This window comes from Podarcis bocagei (genome assembly GCF_964188305.1).
Source record: "Podarcis bocagei genome assembly, chromosome: 5".
In the NCBI taxonomy this organism is placed as follows: Eukaryota; Metazoa; Chordata; class Lepidosauria; order Squamata; family Lacertidae; genus Podarcis; species Podarcis bocagei.
The window spans coordinates 33,804,499-33,817,116 of record NC_138129.1 but is presented as its reverse complement, the minus strand read 5'-3'; the positions used below and the strand labels follow the sequence as shown (position 1 = coordinate 33,817,116).

Sequence of the window (12,618 nt, the reverse complement as noted above, 5' to 3'; positions counted from 1 at the left end):
TTCGTTTCCTCTTTATTGGAATGAAATATACATTCTGTTGGCATAGTCCCCCTTTAAATGCATAATTATAAGTGTCACCTTTCTTCCAAAAAAAGGGAGGGGAAAGAACAGCTCCTAGAATACCAGATGGTAAAATGAATATTACTAGTAGTAATAAATAACGCCCTTGATTGGCTCTGGGCTTTGTCTGCTCTGCCCAGGAGCAGGCCTTGCGTATAATGGAGATGAAGCCAACTTGGCCATTTGGACAATGAAAGGGATGTTTATAGAGCACCCCATGTGGCTTGAAGGCTGCAGGCCAGCCTGGCACCAGACGACTCCTAGATGGCAATGTCAGTGTTATCAATATTGTTCATGTGTTTGTCCCCTTTGCAGTAAAAATAATGGTTCCAGATCTGCAGGAACGTGGTCCTGAATTTTCTAATCCTGAAGGCATAGACGATGGGGTTCATGGCAGAGTTCCCATGCGTAAGAAATATTGCAATGTAGGTGAGGCTGCTGTGGGTCTTGCACGATGGGTAGAAAAAGCTGATACAGTTAAGAGTGTGCAGAGGCAGCCAGCTCACAGCAAACAGGAAGAGGACGAGGGCAAGAGATTTGGCGATTTGCAGCTCCTTCCCATAATACTTCTCTGGATCTGTCGAGCAGGAGGCGACCTTTTTATTAAGCTGCTTGCGGATGATCTTGAACACTTCCAGGTAGATGATGAGCATGATGAGCAACGGAGGCAATACCCACACGAAGAAGTTGAAGTAGACCATGTACTCCATGCTGATAACGTTCTCAAACTGGCAACTGACAGTGAACTCTGACTGACTGGTGTTCGTCAGCTGACTGGCGTTCGCCCTCTTCTGCATTTCGTTCAAGTTGTTCCAGCCAAACATAGGGGTCAGCCCGACGAGCAGGGAAACCAGCCAGCAGCAAGCAATAGCAATTCCAGCACGCTTAGGAGTCACCACACTCTTGTAGCTGCAGAAATAACAAACAAAATATGTATTAAGGTCTTTAACAGGCAAAATAAAAAAAATCCTTTCAGTAACACCTTAAAGACCAACTAAGTTTGTTATTAGTATGAGTTTTCGTGTGCATGAACACTTCTTCAGACAGTCAAGTGGCAACGCAGTTCAGCTCTCACAGCGTTTGGACAGGGGACATAATTAAGTGTTGGTGTGTAGATGGTTTGCATGCAGAAGTAAACATAAGCTGCAAACAAATGCAAAGACCTTAGTCTGCTTGAGACCCTGGAGAGTCACTGCCACTCTGAGCAGACAATACTGGGGTAATAAGATGGACAATTTAGTCTTACCTGGCATTTATTATTATTATTTATTACTATTATTTATTCAATTTATATACCATTTTGTATACCAATTTGTATTTATCAAAAGATCTCAAGGCGGTGTACAACATTAGAAACACATTGCAAAACAGCAATTATAAGAACATCATAAAAACATGGTATAATGCATACTGACATTCCTCTTGCTAACAGTTCTCTCCCCAACACTTTTACAGGCTGTATGTTATTTAATAACGATAGGCCTGGATAAAATTTTTGGCATCTAAAGACATGTTTTGATGGTGCCAGGCGAGCCACTATGGGGAGAGCGTTCCACAGGCCACCACAGAAAAGTCCTGTTTTCTTTTTTTAAAAAAATTATTTATTTATTTATTGGTTTTCACATATACAGATGTACCAAAGCCAACACCATTTCCTCCCCATCCCGCCATACATTTACATTTATATTTCCTTAATCCATTATATTATTCTTTTCTCCTTCCTCCTACTTCCCTCCGCCCCCCCTCAATTTCCTCCACATTATACAATTTACAATAATCTTTGCATTCTACAATCTTCTCAAATCATCTATATATTCTTATTATCTTTCCTTACTAATTTTTCTTCCCTCCAGTACTTCAAATTTTAATCTAGGCATATTAGTGTATCTTTTTTTGAGCAATATTTTGACATATATTCATCAAAGCATTTCCACTCCTTTTTTAATTTTTGATTTGACTGATTTCTTATTATAGCAGTTAATTTTGCCAAAATTAAATATTCATTTAGTTTACAAATCCATTCCTCTTTTGTAGGTATAGTTTGTGACTGCCACCTAAAACTGAGAAAAGTCCTGTTCTTTTTTTGTCACTGTCCAAACTTTTCAGGGAGAGGGAGATGTAGAGAAGAGCCTCGGATGACAAGAGCAGGGTCCGTGTTGCTTTGTATAGGGAGAGGTGGTCCTTAAGGTATTGAGGTCCTGAGCCATGTAAGGCTTTATAGGTCAACACCAGCAGCTGCCTGTGTTCTTACAAGACAAGCAGCAATAGGAAAAGGATCCAGGGAATAATTCAGCTCTCCTTTCAGAGCAAAAAGAATCTGTTGTCACAAACAGGCTGACTTTTCCTTAGTGAGATGAATTATACCTCGCCTTTCGTTCAAGGAACTCAAGGTAGCATACAGTTCTCCCCTTTCCTGATTTTATCCTCACAAGTAGGTTAGTCTGATAGACAGTGACTGGCCCAAGGTTACCCAGTGAACTTCATGGCTAAGGGGTGGGGGGAGTTGAACCTGTGTCTCCCTGGTCCTAGTCCACCACTGTAACCACTACACCACATTGGCTCCCAAACTGCATCCATCATAAATTGTACAAAGAGTGTCCTAGCATCAAAACCATGTTTTACTATATGTGTTTCCCTGTATTTGAACCTAAAGTCCATAGGTGAATTGGTTTTGTAGTGAGCCAAGGAGTGAAAACAGCACAGGTTTTGAATTGGAGGCCCCCACTTTGAATTTCATCTGAGCCATGAAGTGAGTGGCGTAAGGCCAGTTGCAATCTGTATCATGGGAATAATATGAGTGGCCTACAGAAGTCCTGAAGAAATTCAGAACAAATGGAATCCTTGTATTAAAAATCAATTTGCAGTCAAAATGCAATAAATCTGGGTTTTCCCTAAAGCAAGCAGATAGTAAAGAAGTGGCTAAACAGTTGTTCTTTTTAAAAAGTAATTTATTATAAACAAGCATCATTCATACCTATACAAGAGAAGAAAGCACACAGAGAGAATATTCTCTGCACTTATACATGATAATTAGAATACTTCAAATTTTGTGCATTGCCAGAGCACTGCTTGAATTGTGTGCACTAAAAAAAAATACTACCCGTAACAGGAATGGCTCTACCACTAGATAGCATGAGGCGGCTGCCTCACTCAACCACTTCAGAGTGCCACCAAAGGTCAACCAAAGAATATCATCCTTCCATTTGCCCATTCCTGTTTAGAGATAGGCTGACAATTAAGTTTGTGTGATGATGCCATATCATTTTCTGAGAAAATTAAATTCCCACAATGCAATGTGCTGGCAAATCTAATGCAGCAATAATAGGGTGACACAGAGCAATTACTTTGTCGTTTTCATTGACGTTGCTTATATAAAGGGAGTGCTAGTTTATCCTGCTGAGTCGGAGGATGATCTCATAGGGGAAACAGCCAGGGGGTGCTCAGGGGGCAGAGTAAAGCAACAACAGCAACAACAACAACCTTCGTTCAGCCCAAGGCCAGTGCTTCATGGAAGACTAATCATCTCTAATGTGCTGGCAAGTGAAGGGTAGACCAAAGGAACCCTCATTTTGTAAAAGTGTCAGGCTCAAAGCAGTGAGAATGTCCAAGTGTACAGAAAGCCAGAGATCTGTTCTGCTTTGACAGCCACTATCCAGAGGACTCTAATCACCTTAAGTGACTCAAAAATGGAACACAAATTAGATGCAACCTGGGAGGTTCACATTCAAGATAGTAAGTGCAGCTTGTTTCTGCTACACAATACTTTAATCGCAACAATTCCATTAACAAAAGGGTAGTGTAATTTTTACATTCCCCTCTTTTCTTCCAATGCTTGATTATCTGCAGAGTGGGTATTTTAATTTGCATGATTAACAAGAGTATGAAAGCAAAGGATACCAGCTTAATCTGCAATGTCTGGAGGTGACAGTGAGACCACATTATGGGTGATGATAATGACTCCTTCCGAAGGTTCGGATAATCATTACTGGAACTATTGTTCCAGCTCAGCAAAACCAAATAATATCAAGCAACAAATATCTGGAAGAATAAAGACATCTTTACCTGACACAGAAAATTTGTTAGTGTTGGTACCAGATGAGCCTCACTTGTGGGAGAATTCCACAAACAGAGGGCAACAGCTGAAAATGATCTTTTATCACCCCCCCACACCCACTGAATAATTCTCAAAGCTGCCAGTGATGACCTCAGGGTCCAGGTAGGCTCATGTCAGAAGAGGAAAGAATGTAAAGCTCTATGTGTCTTTATAGGTTAATACCAGCCGTTTGAACTGGACTCTGAAATGACTTTTGTCCATCCCAAACCCATAAAACCCTGAACTAGAGGTCTACCATAGATGCACTACACTCCTACATTTAATGGCTGGAACGTTGAGATGATGAGTGACCAGTACTCTAAACACACTGTGCCCAAGGAAGGTTATTAACATCCTTTGCAAGCATCATTTGAGAGGCAGGAGAAGCGAGTGGCAATGCTCCAGTAGGAACGCATCAGGGCTAATGAGGAGAGATGCAGGCAGTGCCAAAATCCCCAGGAATTGAGATGTTTAACCTTTGATCATGAGGCCACAGAAAATAAATCTGCAACATGGAGTGTCAGCCCAGCACACAGGGTAACAAACAATATCCCATTCCAATTAGAGAAAACAGCAGTGAGAGGACATAACATTTGTCTCATGCGCAAAGATTGCTTGCATCTGACAAGGGCTGGCATCTGTTAGGATTTGGGACCCATGTCCTCCCTTGCTCAGAACCTTACATGTGAAAATTTTCTCTCAGTAAGGATATACCTAGGCTTTTGCAAGGGGAGAAGGTCAGACACTCAGAGGAGACCCATTGAAATGAATGAGCATGAGTAACAGGCATTTTAATTTCAGTGAATCTACTTGGAGCACAACTTAGTTGGATACAACCCCACAGATTTTCAGAAATATATCTGTACTTTGAAAAACCCTATATATTTACTCTGTTTAAAAAGCGTAAGCTTGATTTTGTGCAAGCAGTGCTTTCATGTCCTGAAAAAAAGTAGAGTCCACATTTTCATAACATGGCAAAGTAGTAAATTCTGCCTGTAGGTTCTGCTTGTTAGACCACAGCTGCTTCTGTAAAGCCAGAACATTATATTTGCCCTTGTGGTCTCTTTCTGTCTTAAATGGAGTGGAACTAAACCTCTTCTCTCTGCTGCTTAGTTTGTGTCCCACTTGTATTGTAGTTGTTTGGGGTCAAAGGTTTACAAGCAAATGGACAGAATGATGGTGGAGGGTTCATACTGGGCACTCAAGGGAGACTGCATAAAATGACCAAAAATTGTGGTAGTAAGGCAATGAGTGGTTTTACAGTGCTTGTAGAGAATGAGAAGAAATATTATGTGGAAACATTTTTCAGCTGGTGCATTTTTCAGCTCTAGAGTGGATAACGTACACATCTACAGTTCAGCTCAAAGTAAGCAGCGGCACTTAAACCACTTATTCATGTGCTGGATTGTGGCCAGGGAACTTCCATGCCTCATAGGCTTCTGTCAGCTTAGATACCCATCGATCCTTTCATACACTATGCATCCAGACCACAAAGGCACACCGCAGAGGAGTACCATCACAACATCTTCATAAATGAAGAAGACCATTTCTTAAATGATTAGGAAACAGAGTAGGTGCCTCATAAAAGAGTAATAAGAAACATTATTTCCGATATGGTGGGAAAGGAGATGCAGTAAGGAGCAATTTCCCCAGCAGAGGTTGCTCTATTAAGGAGAACAGGGCATTGCCCCATCAATCCCAGTCTGCCCTCAGTGTTAGAGACTGGCTGGATAATGGGGAGTGGTAGGAGGCTCCAGCTGGAGAACCCCATACGGAAACCTCAGAAGAGGAAGGCAAAGAGCCAAGGCAGCGGTGGCTCCACCTACTGGTGGCCTTCCTGCTTTTTGTCCTACCAGTCCCACTGGTCACCAGTCAAAACTGATCTTGTGGCAATTCAGACGAACGTGGCCTGAGCTTTCACGAGCTAAAGCCCACTTCACAAAATGGAATGGAACACAAAATATTTCTAATGGAAATAACTATTTGAATCCTCAGGATAGCCAAGCAAAGTGCTTCAAAACAAAACAAAATTACCTGAACACACACACACAAAACAAGAGCTGGTTTTCCAGTTTAAGAGATTACCTGAAAATTGTGTTAAGATTTGGGGAAAATAATAATAATTGAGGTTGGACATTTGTCACTGCCTCACGTACAGAAGTAATTTCACCCATGGAAGCGAGAAAGAGAATTTATTTCAACAAATCTCAGCGGAGCCGTTGCCATGGAGCTTCTGAAGATCAGACACTCGTATGAGGCGCACTTTTGCTAAATGAGCAGCCTGCCTCTTCACAACAATCACATCCCTAAGTGTCTTTGAAGTTTCAGCAAGCCGAGTCACCTGATTCACGCAACAGATTTATTCCCTCCTGAAGCCAAGCTGTTAGTAAGCATAAATTCCATTGTGCTTCAAGCTTGGAGATTCACAGCTAGGGATAACGCAATCCCGCTGTCAATCCTTTTAATGCGTTTGAAATTTTCCAAAACAGAACTTGTTATTTTTGTCTGCATGTGGGACAAAGGACCAGGAGAGGTGACTGTCAGTGACATGAGGGTTTTCATCCACGTTGGATCACACCCAGAACTTCAGTGCTATGCAAGAACTCTGGTCCAGAAGACGTGAAGCAATAGGAAAGAAGATGGTGTTTCTGAGCATGTGCAAAATGCTTCCCCCTCACCACAACAAGTCAATGCATGGTACTCATAGAGCAGGTGGGGGTGGAACATGTAGCCCTCCCAGTGTTGCTGCACTTCAGTTCCCATCATCCCTGACCACTGGTGATGCCGACTGGGGCTGATGAAGTTGGTGTCCAACAACATCTAGGGAACCACAGGTTCTTCATCCTTGTCATATAGGAAAGCTAGAGCAGCTTCCACATCCGAGGCCATGATTTCTAGCTACAACCCACCCAGTAGTGTAGCTATCTTTTGAAGATGGCAGATTTAAAGGCAGGTATCTACCTGCTCAGGGGATTAGAAATCCCCTCCATGGTTGTCATCTGCATAACTTTAGACAGCAGAGACACCAGGAGGAGGCCTCCAGCAAAGATCTGAAGAATTTAACCAGCAAGCTTTATTGCACTACAGTCACTCTCTTGACACCTACCAGTGTTATGAGCAGAAAGAGTAAATGCACTTACAGTAATACAAATCCTTCATGTACTGTGCAGGGGCCCTGGCTACATTCAGTGACTTGTCTCTTGCAATTTATCAATGGAGTTAACTAGTAAAACTGCTTGTCAGGAGTTTCAAGATAAGACCAGCACAAAAATAACTCAGGGGCAGATCCTCTTCTCTTCGCTATGAATAATGTTATTCTTTCTTTTCCTCAAATATTTATGACCCTCTTTCTTTGAATTTCAAAGTGACTTGCAGCATAGAAGCAGTAAAACCCTTCATTTAAAAAAATGATACAAATAAAACCCACTTCTAAAAGCGGAAACAAATAAATGCTCGAACAGCTTGGAGCTAAAATAAAGAAGTTTATTAAATTGTGGGAGAAGAGAGACTCTGTTTGCTATCAGGGGATGACTGTTTCTGTCTGTGCCTTACCCTCCAGCCCTGAGGAAGCTGCTTGCAGAAGAATTCTTAGGGAACTTTCCAGCTTTTGAGGTTGTCATAAAAGATTGTGTCTGTGTGTGTGTGTGTGTGGTTATCAGCTTTTGGAGATACTTTTGGTTGGATGTGAGGTAATTGAAAACTGGTGATCTTTATGCCCACTTAAATTTTGATATATGTTAAATGAGCTGTTAATGGTTTATTTTGTAGGTTTTTTGTAGTGGTATTATACTTTTTCTAACATATTGTTATTGTGGCTACTGTATTTAGACTTTTTTATGTTGAACCGCTTTGAGCACAAGTGTTTCTGTAGGAAATGATGTAGATAAGTAAACCGAGTACTGTATGCCAAAATTGCGAGAGGAGTGGGGAGCATGGCACTCCTGCATGGAAGATTGACTTATTGTGGCTACTAGCTACAATGAATAAAGACTCTGGGTTCAAAGATAGTATATTTCTGAATGCCATTTGCTTGGCTGTCACAAAAGCGGGTGGTTTTCACTTTCTTGCCCTGCTGTGTGCATCTTCCTGAAGCACTTGCAAGCCTAAAAGAGGCAAACAGGATGCTGGCCCAGCATAGAAATTCATACTGCAGCTTCCCAACATCTGTGAAAAATGCCAAGCTTATCAACAAAATGAAGCAAAATAAGTGGGAGCTTAAGGGCGAATCTAAAATGCAGCTCCTTGAATTTATTATTCCAGAGGCAGAATCGAAGACTTTGAAAATCCCTCAACAAAAGCTCTTTGATCTTGCTCCATTTCGGCTTCTGCTTCTTACTCTCTTCCTGTCCTTGCTTGTGATCTGAAAAGTCTCCTGGATGCCCAGCAGACGCGGAAGCTCAGGCAATTATCCACAAAGTTCTTGAAACTATGGCGCTCTGTATAGAACATCGAGCAGTTTAAGTTAGACCTGGGTGTTTGTTCCCAGTCCCAGTTTAATAAAAGTGAAATTGCTGGTTTATTTTACCCATCCTCTTCACTGAAACGATAGCTGCACAGCGCTTGGTATCTGTTTCATGCTGTTTAAACACTGAACAGGTGATGTCATTAAGAAAAGAAAGGAAAAAGATAGTGGGAACTATGGCTTAATAATTGTATTGAGGCATAGTGACGTAACTGCCCTGGTTTCTTTAAAGGATAACCTAGATGCGGGTGGCGCTGTGGGGTAAACCACAGAGCCTAGGACTTGCCGATCAGAAGGTCGGCGGTTCGAATCCCCGTGACGGGGTGAGCTCCTGGCAAGCTAGCAGTTCGAAAGCACGTCAAAGTGCAAGTAGATAAATAGGTATGGCGTTTCCATGCGCTGCTCTGGTTCACCAGAAGCGGCTTAGTCATGCTGGCCACATGACCCGGAAGCTGTACGCCGGCTCCCTTGGCCAATAAAGCGAGATGAGCGCCGCAACCCCAGAGTCGGTCACGACTGGACCTAATGGTCAGGGGTCCCTTTACCTTTAGCCACCATACTTGCCACTCCCCTCAGCCTAAAGAGGAACCCTGCTGCAGGCTTATGTTAAGAGCCCTGCCAAAGGAGAGCTGTATATCGCCCTGTAAATAAATTAGTTTAAGCTGCCAACATCTGTGTGGAGTCTGAATTCAATAGGCAAGGTTTAACAGGTGAGCTTTAGTGAGGTTCTGAGAATTCTGTTAAATGCCCTGCCCCTGAAACAACTTGAAAGAGACACTAGATGCAGCCTGAGTGCATTGCACATCCTGTGAGGAACCAGGAATCACTTAAGAATGCTAGTGACTTCCTCTGACCAGAGGAGACAGCAGTCACAGAGGGAGAGAGTCCTAAATAAAACTGAAAGATGGTTTAGAATGCAGAGTTTGTTTGATGCTGTAATCCCACAGTCTTGAAACAGCCCCTGACAATTCCCAGGGTTGGGAATGGACGATCGAGCCAGCTTGCATCTGAACTTGGAATGTCTGCACTGGAAATTAAGGATCAATGTCAATGGGAGACACTGGAAATACATGTCTGGCACATGGTCCACATTGTTTGAAAGGATAAATTTTCACACATTGAGGGATTATATTACCTTGGCGAAGCTATCAAATCCATAACTGATATGCAATATCTCATCCATTTACTCATCTCACTCTATCCTGCCCTTCCTCCAAGGAGCTTAAGATGCCATGCAAAGTGTGTGCTCCACCCCACAGCTACCCTGTGGAGTAGCTTAGTCTGGGTCTGGTCCAGTGAGCTGCATGGCTGAGCGGTGTTTCAAACACAGGTCTCCCTCACACAAGGCCAACCCTTGAGCTCTTATGTCTCATTGTCTCGCAATGTGCGGAAGCAGGGAGCCAAACGGGCAGAGCTTTTGCGGAAGCTGCATACCCTTTTGTGCAAGAGCTTCTCTTCATCCCATGGGATCATTTGGTAATCCTCACGCTGTCTCTCTCCTAACTGCCTGGCTCTCACAGCCCCTTTGAGTTCTCATCTCTGCAACTCCAGCTGCTCAGCCATAAACATAAGCATGGAGACATTTAATAAATGGGGAAATCCTTGGAGCTGTGTTGGGTAGAAGCTTGCAAATTCCTTTGAGAGGTGTAAGGGGCAGGAAGAGAGGAAGGAGCCTGGTTGTGAAAGCTCAAGGCAAAGTATCTGCTCTGCTGTTGGCTGCTATTCCTGGCTCTGCCTTGGAATCTCCTGTGAGATTGGAGGCTTCACAGAGAGGGGACCCAGTGTGGAAACATCAGCTCAGATCTGTGCCTTGACTATGTAGAGATAAAGAGGCTTGGGGTTAATTCACACACACAACTCCCCCTCCCTGATTCAGTTCATGTAGATGTTCTGTTCCTGATCTTACTCAATATATATAGAAGTTTCACATTGCAAAATGGTGACAATTTAAAAGCTTTATTTTCCTTTTACACATTACGTTTAGCTGCATTGATGATAGTGTTACGAGTTTGTGGGTGCCAGATTCCTATAAGCCCTAGATCCAGCAAGTGTTAGAATTTAATCAAGGCTTGGGGTGCTAAACTGTGTGCCAGACGCTTCTAATCCAGCAAGTGTTAAAAACTAATTAAGCTTGATTGAGGTTGGTGGGGCAGTGTATCATCTGCCCTTATGGACCATCCCCACTGCTTTAGGCCCCTTCACTAAGGACCTGCCTGCTCTCAGGGCTCCAGAGGTGCTTTTTCCTATCCACACAGAGGTTTTGTGATAACCATAGAATCTAACATCATTCAAAAATGACAGTTTAGCTGTGAAGTCTTGCAACCGTGTGTGTGTGTGTGTGTGTGTGTGTGTGTGTGTGTGTGTGTGGCTATAATACCAGTATGCACACGGGCATGTAAAAGAACATGTTTAGGTTAACATGAGCAAGCTATTACCTATATAAATACAATCCTTCCCACACTAATGATAAATTCATCCCCTATTTCCATAATATTTTTGGGGCAGTCCCATATATACTAAGCACTTTTGGTGTGTCAAGTTCATATCCAAAGTTGCTCCTGGTGCCAAATTGATTGGATATGATATACTTTCATCATTCCTCCACAATGAATCCAAATGCATCCTTCCAGAACATAAGCAGTGGCTCACTATGAAACGTGCATAGCTGCTAAAGTTGAAACTACCCATTATGACAGTCACTATGGCTCCCTGATCCTGTTTTAGCCGCATGAAGGGAATGCCAAGTTGGGGGGGGGATTACATGGATTAGAGCTCATATGAAGAAGTGGTTCTAGTCTGCAACAGCTGATGCCATAATAAAATCTATTTGTCTTCAGAGTTTTACAAGATAGATTTTTGTGATAGGCATCAAAGATGTATTTTATATGCACAAAGTATCTATTAACTAGGGACAACCAGGAATGTGATTTACCTGATTTATCTGTTGGATTGTTATCCTGCCTTTCATGAGTTGAGGGCCAAACTATATTATATAGTAAATGCAATATGCCTGATTCTTGTTATATAAATAGCAACCGGGGGTTATTTTACTGTCAGGAAATTTCTTTTCATGTTTAGTCCAAATCTGCTTCGCTGCAATTTCCACCATTGGTTCTGGTCCTGCCCTCTGGAGCAAGTCTGCTCCATTTTCTGCATGACAGCCCTTTAGATGGTTGAAGCTGTATGGGCAAACCATTAGCACAGATAGTTTGTGCTATGCTGCAGAAGCTGGGGCTTGGAACGTATAGGGTTTACTGTACGTTTGTAGCTGTTCACATTCCCATTTGGTTTGTGTAATCCGCATGACCAAGGGTCAGCAAACTTTTTCAGCAGGGGGCCAGTCCACTGTCCCTCAGACCTTGTGGGGGGCCGGACTATACTTTGGAAAAAAGGAATGAATGAATTCCTATGCCCCACAAATAACCCAGAGATGCATTTTAAATAAAAGCACACATTCTACTCATGTAAAAACACGCTGATTCCCAGACCGTCCACGGGCCAGATTGAGAAGGCGATTGAGCCGGATTCGGCCCCCGGGCCTTAGTTTGCCTACCCATGCGCATGACATTACTGCCAAACAATACCAAACTCAATGCTTTCTCACTGTGAATTCTGGTTTATCCTATAGTTAGTAATCTGGTAAATTGGGCTCCAAACTGCTCAGTGTCACAGACCATTTGTTTTGGTGTTTTGGGGTGGGTGCATCAATTGTCACTTTCTGCTACTCCCCTTTCCATGCCCACTACTTCCTCAATATTTTCTTTTCTCACTGTGCTTATAACTATTTCTGGTGTGATCCTGAATGAAGGAATATATATCTCCTCTCCCTCCCCCTGCCCCACTTTGATCCCTCAGATTTGCACAAAATCAGAACACAAGCAAATTTACAACTGCATGACAGCGTGCTTTTGCACACTTATTGGGTAGCTTAAAAAAAACCCAACCCAACAAGGTTCAAGGGAAGCTATCCGCACATTTGCCCTATCTGTACTTAATCGGCATA

At 42.6% G+C, this 12,618-nt stretch overlaps 1 protein-coding gene across 1 annotated transcript in view; it reads right to left on the bottom strand.

Moving 5' to 3' along the window:
- The window catches only part of ADORA1 (adenosine A1 receptor), a gene marked incomplete at its 5' end in the record, with an annotated part of 52,425 nt that continues 39,807 nt past the window's right edge, over nucleotides 1-12,618 (bottom strand). Inside the window, one exon of the mRNA XM_081194771.1 lies at nucleotides 1-969. Coding sequence (XP_081050897.1) covers nucleotides 321-969 — 649 coding nt within the window. The 3' untranslated portion in view covers nucleotides 1-320. The remainder of the gene's footprint in view (nucleotides 970-12,618) is intronic.